Source organism: Bombus vancouverensis, chromosome 8 (genome assembly GCF_051014615.1).
Source record: "Bombus vancouverensis nearcticus chromosome 8, iyBomVanc1_principal, whole genome shotgun sequence".
NCBI lineage: Eukaryota > Metazoa > Arthropoda > Insecta > Hymenoptera > Apidae > Bombus > Bombus vancouverensis.
In genome coordinates, this window is record NC_134918.1 from 2636401 (window position 1) to 2652435 (window position 16035).

Sequence of the window (16035 nt, forward strand, 5' to 3'; positions counted from 1 at the left end):
ACAAGAGGCGGGGTATTTAAAGTGTATTACATTACAAACTATTTGAAAATTCATAAGTTATAAATACAAGTAAAAATAATTCAAACAGGATATGATCAAAATTCAGTCATTACTTTATTATGTGTTAGTATCTTTCACTTTATGCCTATATATCTCATACAAACAATTGATATACGTATAACGATCTCATAGTTGAATTTTAATTGATAGAAGTATAACAGTCAAAGTCAACGTAATTTTAATTGCAACCTATAAGCTGATCATATAACCGAAATCACATATAAGGTACCAGAAAGAAGATATTTTTTTATTAGTAACTATTTTTCTAATTGTAGATATTTTCAATAATTGATTCAATCAGATTTTGATAGAAAATATTATTTGCTGTAAGTCGATAAAACAGAATATGCGCTGATGGTGTGAACAAGAACTTTTTTGTGGTTGTACAGGTTGGATTTGGAGATTGGGTTGGATGTAACGCGGTACCAAACGCGAGTGATCTGTTGTCAGTAGGGATTAACTGTATGAATATTACCGGGAAAATAAATATTTTTTGAAGAATGGAGTCTCCGCCTGACCTGGAAACAGTTTACCAGGCTGTATATTCTTTATATAATAACTCAAATCCTTCGGGGCCAGGAAAAACATCTCAATGGTTGGACGAATTACAAAAATCAGTAAGTTACTTGTTAGCAATCATTTTTGTAATCAATATATACTGTTTTGTTCTTATATGCGTGTACATCTTCCTATGCGAACTATACAGTTATTGATAATAGTACGATGCAAATGTATAAAACTCTCATTGAAAAATATGGACAGATCAAACAATTTCTAACCTTATGTTAAAAGACTCGAATTCTACATTATAATTTTTTAACGTTACTGCATGTAATTTTCATGCAATAAAAAAGATATAAAAAATAAGAAGAAAGTTGTGACAGTTATTATGTTTTATATTATATATGACTTTTTTAGGTATTTGCATGGAAGATAGCGGATGAAATGCTGCAGCAAAAGCGAGATGTTCAATCTTGTTATTTTGCTGCTCAAACAATGCGTACTAAAATACAGCTATGTTTCCAAGAATTACCTGCAGAAGCTCATGTTTCTTTGAGAGATTCTTTAATGAATCACATATCACAAATTAATGAACATACCAATTCTGCTATTGTTACACAGGTTTATATATATTTTTTCTAACATATCAATTATATGTGTACCTTTTTATATGTGATCATAATAGAAAAGATCATTATTATAGTTGTGTCTAGCACTGGCAGACCTTGCATTGCAAATGTCTTCTTGGCAAAAACCAGTTGTTGATTTAATTAATAGATTTGGTGGATCAACTGCTAGTTTATGGCCATTACTTGAAGTAATGACAGTACTACCAGAAGAAGTAAATTCAAGATCTCTTAGGTATATAAAGATGGAAAGAAAATCTAGAGTACAATCTATTTATAAACAATCTTTCATATTCTTGCTTATATTTGAAAATAATTTTTTTTAAATTTGTATTACATTGTACAGATTAGGAGCCAATCGCAGACAGCATATATTACTTGAACTTAATGCAAGTGCAGATACAGTTACTGAATTTTTGGTAAGTAGATTGAAGATGTATTTTTCTATTGTAAGTAATTCTTGTTGTATTTCCAGAAAATGTGTCTCAAAAATGGTGGAGAGAATGTACAAATTCATGTTACAATTCTTAGATGTTTTACAAGCTGGATTGCAGTACATGCTATACCACTTGTACCTACAAGTGATGTAATTATATATACTCTTCAGGTATGTTTTCTCAGAAATAGAAAGCAATAACTTTAGATGAATTTCAAATGCAGAATTATACCTCATTGTTTAGATACTTGGAAATCATATGACTGGATCTCAATTACATGAAGCAGCTGCAGATTGTATATGTGTAATTCTCCAAGTTTTGGAAGAAGATAGTAATAGCAATCGGGACAATAATAGTGAATCTAATATACAGCTGCAACAGTTACAGCTATTTCTTTTTACCAGTGTAATGTCTTTAGAACAAGCATATCATTTGTCTGTTGCACATGAAGATATGGACAAGTAAATTTTATTTCTTTTATATAATTAGAGATATAATGGAACTGAAGGTTACTTTAAGTATTTACATAATCATTGTATTAATTATGTAGATCGATAAATTATTGTCGGATTTTTACGGAATTAGCGGAAACTTTTTTGGAAACCATGGCAAATGGCAGTGTAGGAGGAAAGCAACATTATGCTATCAAAATTCTTGACCTTGTCTTAGTGTGTGTTGGACATCACGATTATGAAGTGGCGCAGATAACTTTCAATCTATGGTACCGTTTATCCGATACAATTCTCTACCAAAAAAATAGTGAAGACCTATATGCAGTGTTCCGTCCTCATATTGAAAGATTAATCGGAGCATTATGCAGGCATTGTCAAATGGAACCAGATCATGTAAGTAAATATAATATTCAAAAGTATCTTTTTTTGAAGATATTCTATATGTAATTCCTTTTAACAGTTGGGTCTGGTGGAAGAGGGAGCTGGTGGAGAAGAATTTGCAGATTTCAGAAATCGTGTTTCAGATCTGATAAAAGACGTTGTATTTGTAGTTGGAAGCAGTCACTGTTTCCGGCAAATGTTTTCGTCCCTGACGGGTGGACCAGGACCACAGGGTCAACCTAATCATGTACCTACATGGGATTCGACCGAAGCTGCTTTATTTGTAATGCAAGCAGTCGCAAAAAATATTTTGCCGTAAGTTTTTAACATAAAAATTCGTATATACGATGAAATTATTCTTTTACTGAATAAGATTATTATAATTTGACATTTATTATAATATTCACTTACAGAAAAGAAAATGATGTAGTGCCGAAAGTAGTAGAGGCTATTTTAAATTTACCAGAAAATACTCATATAGCTGTTCGTCATACAAGTATACTTTTATTAGGAGAACTTTGTGAGTGGATAGAAAGTCATCCAGAGTTCTTAGGTAATGTTTATAGATAATTATAATTTTTGTCTTATTCCGTTTATTTCATAATTTGAAACTAATATTGTAGAACCTGTTTTAAATTTTCTTTTGACTTGCCTAAGTCAAAAGGGTTTGGGAAGTGCAGCTTGTGGTGCATTATTAAGTATATGTACTGCTTGTCCATCAGACATGGCTTTACACTTTCCAGGATTGTTGCAAATAGCAGGTTCTCTTGACAGCTTTGCTATCAGCAACGATGCTGCCATTGGTTTACTTAAGGGTAAGATAAAAATTTATTTATACAACAAAATTATAATACGATATAATGTAACATTTATTGTTTGAAAACAGGAGTGGCATTAACCATGTCAAATTTGAGGCATGATCATCTTAGACAGGCCATGAAAGAATTATGTTGGTTTCAAGCTAGACCTTTATGTGAAATTATGGAACGTAGAATTCCAATTGAAGTAGGAACAAAGACTGACCCTGTGGTATGGCTAGACAGATTAGCCACTATATTTAGGCATACTGATCTGGACTTTTTTAGTTATCCTAAACCTCACCCTTGTCAAAATGCTGTTACCGAAGTACGTTTTATGATTTACAATATGATTTACATAATAATATATGTCGGAGATAAGAGGACACCGGTGCCTTCCCTCCGAAACCTCGAGCAAAATCCTGTTGTCGAACTGGACCCTTGGTTTATTTGACATTTAATTAAGTTGTAACTAATGTTGATTGTACCAAATTTAATGTTAGGAATACCCAATATTTTAACTACACCCGAGGACGTGTGATAGTCAGGATGGCCGTGTCGGAGATAAGAGGACACCGGTGCCTTTCCTCTGAAACCTCGGGAAAATCCATAAAAACGTTGTAATTAAAATCTACAGTTGTAACTAAACGATTTGCCGTCATTCTAACCAATTGTATTTGTTTGAGACTTGTGACAATGAGCCTGGGCTCGAGGCGACAATTAGTCGCCGAACGTAGCCGCGGTCAACGGGACGAACTCTCCATCTAACAAAGGCATTGAGTAATCCTGTAGCTCTCCTTAAAAGAAAGATTTGTAGCGGCACGTGGCAGTAAACATTCCAACGGTTTCTGTCCCGTAGCTTGCCACACGCAGATCCTATTCTCCGGGCAGGATGTTTACCAGATGTCGACGCGTCTCCACAGTACGTGATCGGCTAGCCTGAGGACCGTCATAAACACTAATATCTAGTTACCTAAAATCCTTCAACAGATACACAGTCTTTGTCCCAGTTACGGGAAGACAGGAGAGACCTATTTTTCCACGAACGACGTCTCCCACTAGCAACCCTCCCTCAAGGGCAGCTAGCATCCTTTTCTAACTACCGATATGGAGATTGGCCAATTAGCAGCAACGTCAATTTCCCTTACTTTCCGAACGTAGGATGTCCCCGACGAATCCGATGATCTCGTGTCCTTAGACACACCCCGTCATAGTTTTCCTCTGGGGTATCACCGGGACGGAAAGTCATTCTCTCTTGCGGTCTCATCGACAAAAAAGGATTAACTCCTTACGGTCAGCGAATATTAACACAGAATCCGACTTAGATTTTTTGCGAGTGCGTACGACTACCGTCCCGTTGTCCGCGGATTCGTTATTGAACCTAGGATCATTGTCATTAGTCTCTCGAGTATCTAATTACCACGGTTACTTGTCCGGTTCTATGGTAATCGTATTTGCACTAGCCAATGTCTTCTCTATTGCATAACGACGACGTGTAGTCCAAACGAAGATTCGCTTTACGCCCCTAACCCTAATTCTAATGTAAACCCGACATATATGACTCTCTTAAGACAATCTCTCTTTATATCAATTTCATCTTTATATATAGATGTGGCCTGTATTATCAAATGTATGTACAACATATCAACATGATGCAAAAGTAATGGAGAGATGTTGCCGCTGTTTAAGATTTGCTGTTCGTTGTGTAGGAACAGATTCTGCCCATCTTCTTGAGCCACTTGTAAAACAGGTATCTGTAGCAAATAAATTCTAGATTATAAAACTCTATTAATGATTTTGGGAATTTTAGATTGTGCAATTGTACGCAGCTCATCAACATAGCTGCTTTTTATATCTTGGTTCAATATTAGTTGACGAATACGCCATAGATTCGGAATGTGTCCCTGGTTTATTGAAAATGTTGGAAGCATTTATTGGACCTACTTTCAATATCCTCCAACAACAAGATGGAATAAAACATCACCCTGATACAGTAGATGATCTGTTTAGATTATGTGCCAGGTATATACTTTTTATTAATAACACAATAATATATTCATTTTTCAAATGTAAAAATATCTTTATTTTTAATGGTAGGTTTCTTCAAAGAGCTCCAATACCTTTCCTGTGCTCGGTCGTTATAGAGAGTATAATTGACTGTGCCTTAATGGCCTGTAGCTTAGACCATAGGGATGCAACTGTTTCAGTAATGAAATTTTTTTATGATCTTTTGCACTGTGGTCGCAACAATGAGGTAACTTATAATGAAACTTGATATTTTATAACTTAATAATAATAAACTTTTATTGATATTTTTATTTTTTATCCAAGAATCAGACGGATTATACAATGCGACAGGAATTAGTACAACGCATATTAAAAGAAAAAGGACAAACTTTAGTCATAAGGCTTCTTCATGCAACAGTGCTTTCATTATCGTCCTACATGTTACCTGATGTAGCAGATGTTTTTCATGAACTTTCTGAAACTAATAGACAAGTAAGAACACTAATTCTTAGTAATTTCTGCCTACTAGTTGATTCACTATGTTCCTTTACAATTAAAATTTTATTTGTTCTTTAGCTACTATCCAAATGGTTAGAAGAAGCCATTAAGACTATGCCATCACAAAATGCAGGTGGTTCTCCTACAGCACAACCTGAGCAGCTGTTTGAATTTCATAATACGGTTGTAAGGTATAGCAAATAATTTTTAACTATGTTTGTATTTGAAGTACAGGAATTTCACATAAATTTTCTTTCAGAGCGGAAACACCAAAATCGATAACTCATGCCTTACGCAATTTTGCACGTTTGTATCGCTGATACATTTTAATGTAAAAATTAAGACTAAAGATAACAAAATTGTAAACAGCAAAGATCTTCCAGGACCCTCCATTTGAAGGTATTAAAGAAAAATAATTATTGTGAAATGGTAAGTCTGTGCTGTAAAAATGTATTAGCAAATTTTTAAATACTTTGTATTTGTTTACTATCTACACATTCCTTCACAAAGTATGTAAAATGGATAAATATAAGCCAACCATCTTGTAATATGTGTTTCTTAATTTTGCACACAAACATTGTATTTAATAACTTTTTTTAACATACATATTTTTGCCATAAAAAATGTATTAAATATAGAATTTTACACACTGCTCATTTATCAATTATTTATGTTGCTATTAATATAGTTTTATTGCATTTGTTTCCTATAATCTTCGAATATATGATAACCATCAGAAAGAATATCCGGATTACCTATTATATTAGGTATGTATCTAGTCAACTATTTGAAATAACATTATGCATACTTTGTAGATAAAGTGCAGGTAGTAAACATTAAAAAATCAGAGTGATTATATATTTTTGCTTTCCGTTTTATTTACACGAACAATCCCATAATGGAATGCTATTACATTACATACAAAATATAAAAGATATGGTATTCGATTTGACACTCTTTAAAATATATTTTACAATTATGTTTTTAATGCTTCACGACTTTTCTTTATATGATTATAATAATATGGAGAGCAAGCAACAGACTTTGCAAAAGGAATTTTAGTAAACATCTAAATAACATGTTAAAGTATTTAAGAATAGATCACTAATATTACAATGTAAATCATCTTGTGCATACATGTTACAAGGAATGAAACATATGTACGAATTTTACATGATACAACTTATTCACATTTCTGTATCTTTTTCACATGTTTCGCGAAATATAATTTTATATATATGTAGATCACGTCTAATGAGATCTGTTATGTGATAATGATTATTGGGAAACAAATTTGTATCCTGCATTCTCATTGTATGAACAGACATTTGAAAGTAAAGTGTTCAATAGTTCTAAATCATGTTAATGTTTCTATCAATTTGTCTTGAAATATAATTCTAATCACGTGTTTTGAAACAAAGTGGCACGTAATGGTGCAACTCGTACAATGAAAACATAAATAAAAACTATATACATTTTACACAATGGTTACCTTGTACAAATAATTTACATAATTATTACATAACATTACAAATAATTCACTTCTTATAAATTGTTAATGTACAGATAAATTAATGAAAATAAGCATTGATATTAATAAGAAAATCAATTACGATGTAAGATGGAAATAATTAAACTGTAAGAATATTTTAATGATGAGCATTATTTTTAGTATTTATGCAATTATTTTACTTTATGATAACGAATTTTTAATACATACCGATCAAAATTCTTTTTTATATTTTAAAATCACGCGTAACTAAAATAATAATAAAGTCTATGTAATAAAACAAGTATTGAAATGATTCACGATCAGTTTGACCAATGACTATTAACGTTACACAAATAACTGTTGCAACCTCTGATGAATAATTCTGACACAAAATAAATATAATACCTAGATAAACATCTTAATAATTAAATAAGTATCGACGAATGTCAAGTTTTGAAATTTAATTTTTTATTGAATGAGTTGATATGTTATTTAATATAGATTTTACGCTATAAAAAGATAATATAGATATCGGGTGTATGTCCGGTACTAGATACAGGTATTCGATGGTTCTAGCGATATTCTTATGATTCAGGTTCGGATGCCACGTCTTCTCGAAATATTGCTAACAGTCTCGGGGTCTGAGTCACTCAGTTGCGTTATGAGTCACACACAATCGAACCTTATTAGCTGAAGAATTGGTTTCTAACAAAGGAATGTTGTTGTCGAATAAACTAGTTGTACAGTAGATAAATCTTTGCTATCTGCATTAGAATTTTGAATGTCGTTCTTGATTGATTTTGATTTTAAAGACTGGAAGTCACTTTGCAAACAAATGTAAAGAAAAAATACAGTGGACCGTTGTTTTAAGAATGCGCTGCAATACTATAGTATGGATTCTTTAAATCTTGTATCTTTTAAACGTAGAAAGGTAACTTTCGAGAAAACGATAAATATAATAATCACGGCAAGCTTAGCTTTATCACATCGTAGAAATGTCATTTACAGCGTACTGTTTCATTATAAGCGCCGATGTACAACGGCCACTAGCACCCACATGTACCATGTATCAATAGAAGGGCTTTAACTTGCTCAATCATTGACTGATGAATACCTCTATATGCATACACATACCAAGGCGTATTGTTAACCAATATCGTGTTCCATGTTACCGTGCTACCATTCACGACTTTCTCTGATACGATATATTGTGACTACTTTACCCAGCGTTGATTCGGTCAACACAATTTCTCGTCAGCTAGAAGAAGACAAAGAAAGAATGCGAAAGTTACGAGTGCAGGTCATTATACCAACGAACTGGTTCGACGCCTTCCTAACTGTATATGTTTCTCGCAATAGAGTTTCAAAATCTTCTTTTGCGTATATCATAATTCCTTTTTCTCCTACAAAATAGATTTGTAAAAACCATAATTTACTTCTAGACTAAAACAATAATGTGAACCGTTATGTCTCTTTCTTGGATTATTCTCCCAGTAACGTTTGCTTGTTTCAACAAATACTTCACTACAAAGGAAGGACTCGAATGAACTCTTTTACCTTTACTAGCTACCGTTCAACATACAAATCGCTGACATTAAGGAAAAATACTAGACGATACAAGGAAACTAGGATACAAGAATTTTCACAACATTAATCGCATTGTATTATAATCTTCCCAAATATATCCATCGTTAAAATATTAATGAAAACAGTTCATTAAATGATCTCAACAAAGGAAAATTGATTCGCGATTCATTGCAAAGTACCTAGATTCTACCTATTGTGGTGATAATGATGTTATCCAACTTTTTCCCTACCGGCCTATGATACTAACATTTGCTCATGCAAGATGCAGCACGAAACTATCGCTAAATTCACCATCTCTCATCGACGGCGACGGGCAACGGCGCGTTGCTGGGCAACCAGACAGTCAGACTGCTGTCTGCCGATCTTCCAGGGGCGCGGAAGGCCGCGACGAGACGAGAAGAGTAGACGCGAACGTAGAGGAGAGAAGAATCGAACAGAGATAGTACGAGAGAAATGAAAGGGTGGGGGTCACCGGGTGTAAAACAGGTGTAGAGGGAGTAAGGTCGTTGCTGGAGGGGTAACGCGACCATTTGACCGTAGGACGAGAAGAACGAAAGCTCTACCACAAAAAAAAAGAAAGGGGATGGAATGAGAAAAGGGTAAATGTGTATATAGTAGAGTAGAGTAGAAAGTGGAGAGTAGAGAGAAAAAGTTTCAAACGGGTGGTGCGTAGTGGTGGTATTCTACGTCGCGATAGTGGGGGAGCAATGGCACGAAGGTGCAACAGAGGGATCGGGGTAAAATTGGTGGGAAACGGTGCGGCGTCAGGGGCGTCCGGGCTAGACGAGTCGAGGTCAGTTATCCGCCACGCCCGACGCCGACGCCGTCGTTCTGGCGCACCGCATTGCATTTTTGGCGCCACTGCTGCCGCTGCGTATCACTGCATTACCAATGCTCTCTTTTTTCCTTCTGCTTTCTTTTCTTCTTTTTCCATTTCTCTCGCTCCTTCTTATTCTAACCTTCTCTCATCATTTTTTCCCTATCCTTTTTCTTTACTTATTTCTTTCTGCACTTTCCTTCATCCGTTGTTCCAAGAACGCGCGTTACGAGAATTTCTCTTTTCTACCTTCTTGCTCTCTTTGTACCTCGCTGCAGGTTTACTGCCTACCTACTTGTCTATCGCTGACGCCTAAACTACGGACTGCATTACGCTTGCGCAATTCGCATAGTCGTTTTGCGGTGGAGTAAACCGGGCAGGGGCAGGGCTTATCGTACAAAATTTGTGGCTCTCTGTAATGAAAATGTTCATTCTAGCAAAATCTTGTCATTCAAGTCATATCTTATCGTCCTTGAACGTAAACTCTGAATATTCTAAGCCACAACGAGCGAGGAGAAAAGAACGGAGCACCCATTGTACATTGTTTGTGCCCTATGTAATAATTTTTCATTTTTAAAATATCGTATAAAATAAATGTTCACACGAAATATTCGACTCGTTATAGGAAATATACGCATCTCTGTTTGCATATAGAACGATAATTTAGGAACATGCACGGATTTCCCCGTTCGCCGGTATCGGAAATGACTAAGTCGTGGCAAGAAACGTATAGAGTCGTCAGAGTATTCATGAAATGGTTAAGCTTGTCTCGCGGTTGTCTGGCCATCTAGTCAGACTTTGTCAGGGTCGTTCCAAAGAACGAGCATTGTGACGATCGTTTCACGTTGCACTCGGGCTTGAAAAAAGTAATGTTAATAAGATAATGTCGCTTTCTATCGTCTCGTGTATATGTCTATCTAAGTATGTTGTAGCATTTTTGCGACGAATAAAAGAAATAGAAGCTATTCAGCCTCCATTCTGACTGAAGTATTATAAAAAATTAATTCCTTTAGTCAGTATTAGTAGCGTAATTTCTCAAAGAAATAATTATCCTTGTATTAGTGGTTCTAGCGGAGATGAAAGAGGTCTTTGTATTGTATTTTCCTTAATTAAATAACACTAACAGTGAATCGTGAGTGGAAATGCGAACGGTGACTGGTAGAAGGCTTTATGCATAAGGATGATGTCTGTAGGAGAAGAATAATAAAAAGTATCGAGTTAAACGTCTCGGTAGAGAATGAGAACCGTAGTAGATTCTTTTTTACTTTAGAGTTCAGCTGGAATCTAAATTTCGCTCGTTTATATATATATATTTTTTTTTTCTTCGCTACCTTTCCCCAATATAACCTTTTAAATAATTTTTTTAAACGCGTGAAGAAATTTCGTGGCAGGGAAGCAACGAATAACTAGTAGAGAATTTCTTTCAACTTTACAGAATGTAATTACAAATTCCAAACGTCTCTGGACTCGTTAAAATTAACATGCTGCTTCCTCGATCGCTTTTTTCCCACTTCTTTCGAACTGCCCCACTTTCCAACAAAAGAATTTTGCCATTTTATTTTAGTAATTTTTCCTATAACTAAACAGTTACAAGAAACGTCCAATTACTATACCAAAATCTCGGTTCAACACCCAAAGATTAACCACCCCGCCGTCAGGGAAATATATTTCTCACGTATGTTTTTAGTACGGTCAGCTAGTTCGATTTAGTGCTATGTTCGCGGGAACGTGCATGCGTAGCAGTCGCATATAGACAAAGTTGCACAGACGAGAAGAGAAGAAAAAAAAGCATAATACACGAACGCGTGCAACGACGTTTCACTGTGCGACACGGAGGAGCGGCTCAAAGGCATGGCGGCACGATGATCGCGCTCAAACGCACGACAAATTAACTCCCGGAGAGACAAGTGTGTGCACTTGACTTTGAATTATCCGCTTAAATGGTGAAAAAAGCACACCTCGACCGATACTTTCCTTCGAAGTTTATTTTATCGGAATGAAAGTTTTCATATCATTAATACAAACGTTGCGCTGTAGCTTCGCGACTGTCGAATTTGTTCCAAATCATTGATGCGAGATGTGACCGATTATCGAGGTAAACTTCAATTATGTTTTTGTCGGGTTTTCAATGATTCGCCGTTGTATCGTGATATCATTTTATCTGACGTCGAGAGTATTGCTTCATTATCTAGATACTATTGAAATACACAGTAGATGAAATCTTAGCACGATATCGATGATAACATTTTAGTATAAACGCGATCATATGTAGGAGTAGGGTGCGTTGATTGATGAACACGGCCCTGCAGACAGTAAGTATCCCTTACCCCCACCAGCGTCGGGCTAACCACCAAACCCTCACCACATCTTCCATCTGCTTTGGTACGTTATTGGCACCGGCTGATGGCCGATGCGAATTTACTGTGGCTCGACAGAGATAGCAGGCGGAGGGCGCTAGGAGGAATCGAGATAAAGCACGGAGAGAATCAAGAATAATGAAGAAGGAAAAACAGAGAAGAGTAGGGGAACGTTTTGCACGTCTTTCTCGTGGTACGTTGCTCCGAAATAGAGAAAAGGATCTGAAAAGAAATTCCATAGGATGAAACAATGGCAATTTAGAAGAAATAGGATTCGCGACAGAGGCCGCTTTACGAAATTTCGAATCCCATTTGGGCTTTTTCTTACCAAATTACTTACTTGCGTTGAATTTTAGCTTATTTCGTAAAAGGTAATGGGTAACTTGTGCAGCAAAATTTTTGGAGAAACGTAAAGTAGAAGGATAGATAAAATAATTGACGGATATAGATATGTACGTACGTGTATAGATTGCTTACCATATCGCGCACCGCAATTTACTGCATCTGGTAATAGATTGGTAGTTTCCAGGTTAAATAATTGCCTAATGTACAAATCAGCTTTGATTTGCCATTAAGCAATCAACGAGATTGGACCGAGTTCCTTTTGAACCTATTTACTGGAAAATCGACCTAGAAGCGCGATCAAAGAGCAATGGGGCCTCGTTCGCGTTTGTGTTCCGCACGGGGGAAGTAGATGTGGACTACGTTTGATCAGCCGTCGATATGCAATTTCCATTCGACTCGTCATTGTTTCGGCAGAGTGATAGGGTAATAGCTAACGATCGAAAGGGACATTTGGGTTTGTGCGTTATTTCAACCGGGCCGTATCCAGATGTCTTCGGCCTGTGTCGGAGATAGTTGATTTCATTACTGCGATGGTGAATCATCGATGAATAAAGCGTTGAATCGGGCTAGCATAACAATGAACGCGTTTGCTTGGTTTTTTACGGCTTTTCCGATATCATTCCTAGTCGTCGACATACAAAGTTAATGGACGTTTCACTGACACTTCCTCTTGTTAAAATTCTAGAAGATTGCATTCATCGTGGGGATATAGGTACGCATAAATATGCTACCTTTTCCTATATAAGTCGTCGGTAGAATGGTCGAACAAAATATTTCTAGATCCGCTCGGTGTACACAGACCGTTCCACGATGAGATGTATCCTTGTGGTTTAACGAATGCCGTCCTTAAGAGGGCAAGACAGCGATAGTACACGTAGAGCCGGGCTCGGTGACGGTATTGCTCGCACGAGAATCGTCCATAGAAAACGTTCGGTATCTTTTTCGCGACAGCTTTACCCTCGCCGGGTTCTATAAGCACGTTGTAAGACCTATCGTTCACGAATATGGACGCGTGTACCGACATGTTTGTATAAGTCGTTAATCTTTGAGGAGTCCGATCGTTTCTCAGAATATAGAACCTGTCTCTCGTTCTCGTATCGCGTCTCTCGTCCGGCGACAATTATTCGTATTTCCATCTGGCTGTCTGACACCTAACGAACGTAGAATGTTATCGAGCTCCAGAGGAGTCGTATGAATATCTGATCTCTGCAGAGTATTCACACGATACTCTCTTACCGGTATATTATGGCGACCTGTCTAGTAATTACTAACTGACACCTCGGTCGGAGGATATGGTTCTTCTCCGAAAGACGACACAGGTGTTAAGGAGAAGCCGAGCTTGAAAGTTTCACGAGCGAGAACGCAGTGGTTGATTCGCGATGGCGATAGTGCATGCACGGTGTCGAAAGCTGGATAACGGCAGTACGAACGTTGCATGTAATGTTTCATGCATTGTGCCAGATCAGTACGATAATAATCGTTCGAAGTAGACTGGCAGCCAAGCAGTCCAGCGGCAAGCAAAACGCAAGCAGCAGCACCCGCGACGAGCTATTCGTTCGGTTCGTTCGTCGGGTGAAGGACCCAGTCTCTCCCTCCCTCCTTCTCTCCCACGTTCCCCTTCCACGGGAAATGATCGTTCTCTCCATCTAGCCTGCGTGTGTTTCTCTCGATTCCCTTTCTTTCTTCCTCCTCGTTATCCCTTTATCCCTTTCTCGCTTCCTCTCGATACTTCTCTTTCCGTCCGTCCCCACTGCAGGCCCATCCCCTTGTCGCCTATCTGCCTCCAGTCATCCTCGCCCCCTCCCCTCGACACCCCACTGGTTCGTCCTCCATCACCAGCCATCTCTGCAATTCTACTGCCGCAGTCCATGCACATCAAACGATACCACCTGGTTTCTCAAATTGCGACGTCCACCGGATCCAAATGAAATTACATGCAATCCTGCCAGACCTCGCTAGCTTTTTCATTTTCTTCTCACTCCTGCGAGAACGAGAGTTTAGACACGTTCGAACTAACGGTAAAGATTTTTCATGGTTTTCGCGATTTTAACTGCTAGTGCTTTTTACATCTTATTCGAAGAATACCTCGAAATTCGTCGGAACTTTCTTTGCCAATACTTTTACTTGCTAGCAGCTGTGCTAACAGAACCATGCAACTTCTATCTTTCCTAACGAAAATATCATGGCATCTCATAATTGTGATAATTTTGTTCACGTTTAATTATCAACAGCTTTAAAATCAACGCGAGATTAATCTTCCTTCCACCGCCGTTGCATTTATATTCGCGACCATTCTCTGTCCACAATCACATCCTAGATTATCGATTTCCTTTGAAATTCTCTGAAAGTGGATCTCTGGTATCCTATACTTTTGTACTCACTCGATGTTTCTGAGTGGACAGCTGTAAACGCGTGGTCGTAAAGTTTTATCGCTAAATGAATTCAGTTGCACGGATAAATATAAGGCTTTTAAGGTCTCGATCGTCGCGTGCTGCATAACGAGACAAAAGAGTTCCTTTGTACGAAACCGGTTCGTGTTGTAAACTAAAAATTCCGTCAGGTCGATTGGTCGATTTATTAATTGATATTCAATGAAAACGTTTTGATTTCTCGCGACTCTTTAAAGAGCCGCTCCTATCCCCTCCCTCTCTCCTCTTCTCTTTGTGTCGAAGGGAGTTTTATATTATTCGCCCATCCATCGCATACATTTCCATTTACCTTCGATCTCGGAACACTTTAAAAGCTCTCTGATAATTGGACGCGCAATCTTCCCCGAGATATAGAAAGGGTGAAGTAATATCGAAACGATGATACGGTGATATTACTTTGCGAGCATTGCAATTTCTATGAGGCAAGAAAGAGGCTGGCGCCGGGCGCTTCCAATTGCACAAGATCGCGTAATAATACGTCTAAAGACTATGTGCATATATCCGTACACGTATACTGCAGAGTCTTCGGAATATCGAGGCATTAGTGTCGTGACGAAACGAAGCCCTCGAGTGTGCGCGTTCCGCTGCAACAATTTCCTTGATCGATAGTTTTGCCAACAAATAGAAACATTTCCTACGTCTTCCTATTCACGTGGAAAGGAAATTCAAGCGACACGATGTGTCGCTTTAAAGTGTTCGATTTTCAAGATTACTTTTAACGTGATGAACGGCGAAGATATATTATTAGATAAATATATTATTAGAGATCTGACGTTTAACTTCACAAAAATCAATCGAAAGATTGCAGTTTTCGTCCAAACTGGTACATTCAAAATTATTTGAAATGCGGTAGCGGACTGTAGGGAAGTGGCAGTTAGTTTCGGCGTACAAGGATGTTCCACGATTTCGGAGGAGAAGCTGAAACGCTAAATGTTGATAGATCCCGTGGGTCGGTGGTCCCGCGACACTTAGACATTCGTAAAGGCTGGGCTGTGAGTTGCACGCACGGATAAAGGATCGACCGTGGCGATTCCGACAGGAATTCCCGATGAGATGGGCGGAAAGTACAAAGGTTCGACGCGCTTCGGCGGTTCTCGGTACGGTGGGCTTCCGGTCGAATTCGGCTAGCTCCGATCGGCCTCGTGCGCACTCGTCTAGGATCGGGCCGCCTAGTGGGGTCTACATCGTGCAGGACGGGTAGTAGCGGCGCGCTGCGAGACCGGCAGTTTTGCGCCCCGTGCAACGGCCA

General features: G+C 37.7%; 1 protein-coding gene across 1 annotated transcript; it reads left to right on the forward strand.

Annotated features, from left to right (window-relative positions):
* Positions 1-235: 235 nt before the first annotated feature.
* Tnpo-SR (transportin 3) lies at positions 236-7491 on the forward strand. The gene is made up of 18 exons (XM_033348352.2): positions 236-285; positions 450-677; positions 979-1182; positions 1265-1422; positions 1534-1606; positions 1663-1794; positions 1868-2085; positions 2175-2469; positions 2537-2772; positions 2871-3010; positions 3081-3272; positions 3344-3582; positions 4864-5004; positions 5065-5276; positions 5352-5508; positions 5586-5753; positions 5838-5950; positions 6019-7491. Exons 2-18 carry the CDS (start codon positions 561-563, stop codon positions 6077-6079), a joined length of 2856 nt encoding a protein of 951 aa, XP_033204243.1. The 5' UTR covers positions 236-285; positions 450-560; the 3' UTR covers positions 6080-7491.
* The last annotated feature ends 8544 nt before the right edge of the window (positions 7492-16035 follow it).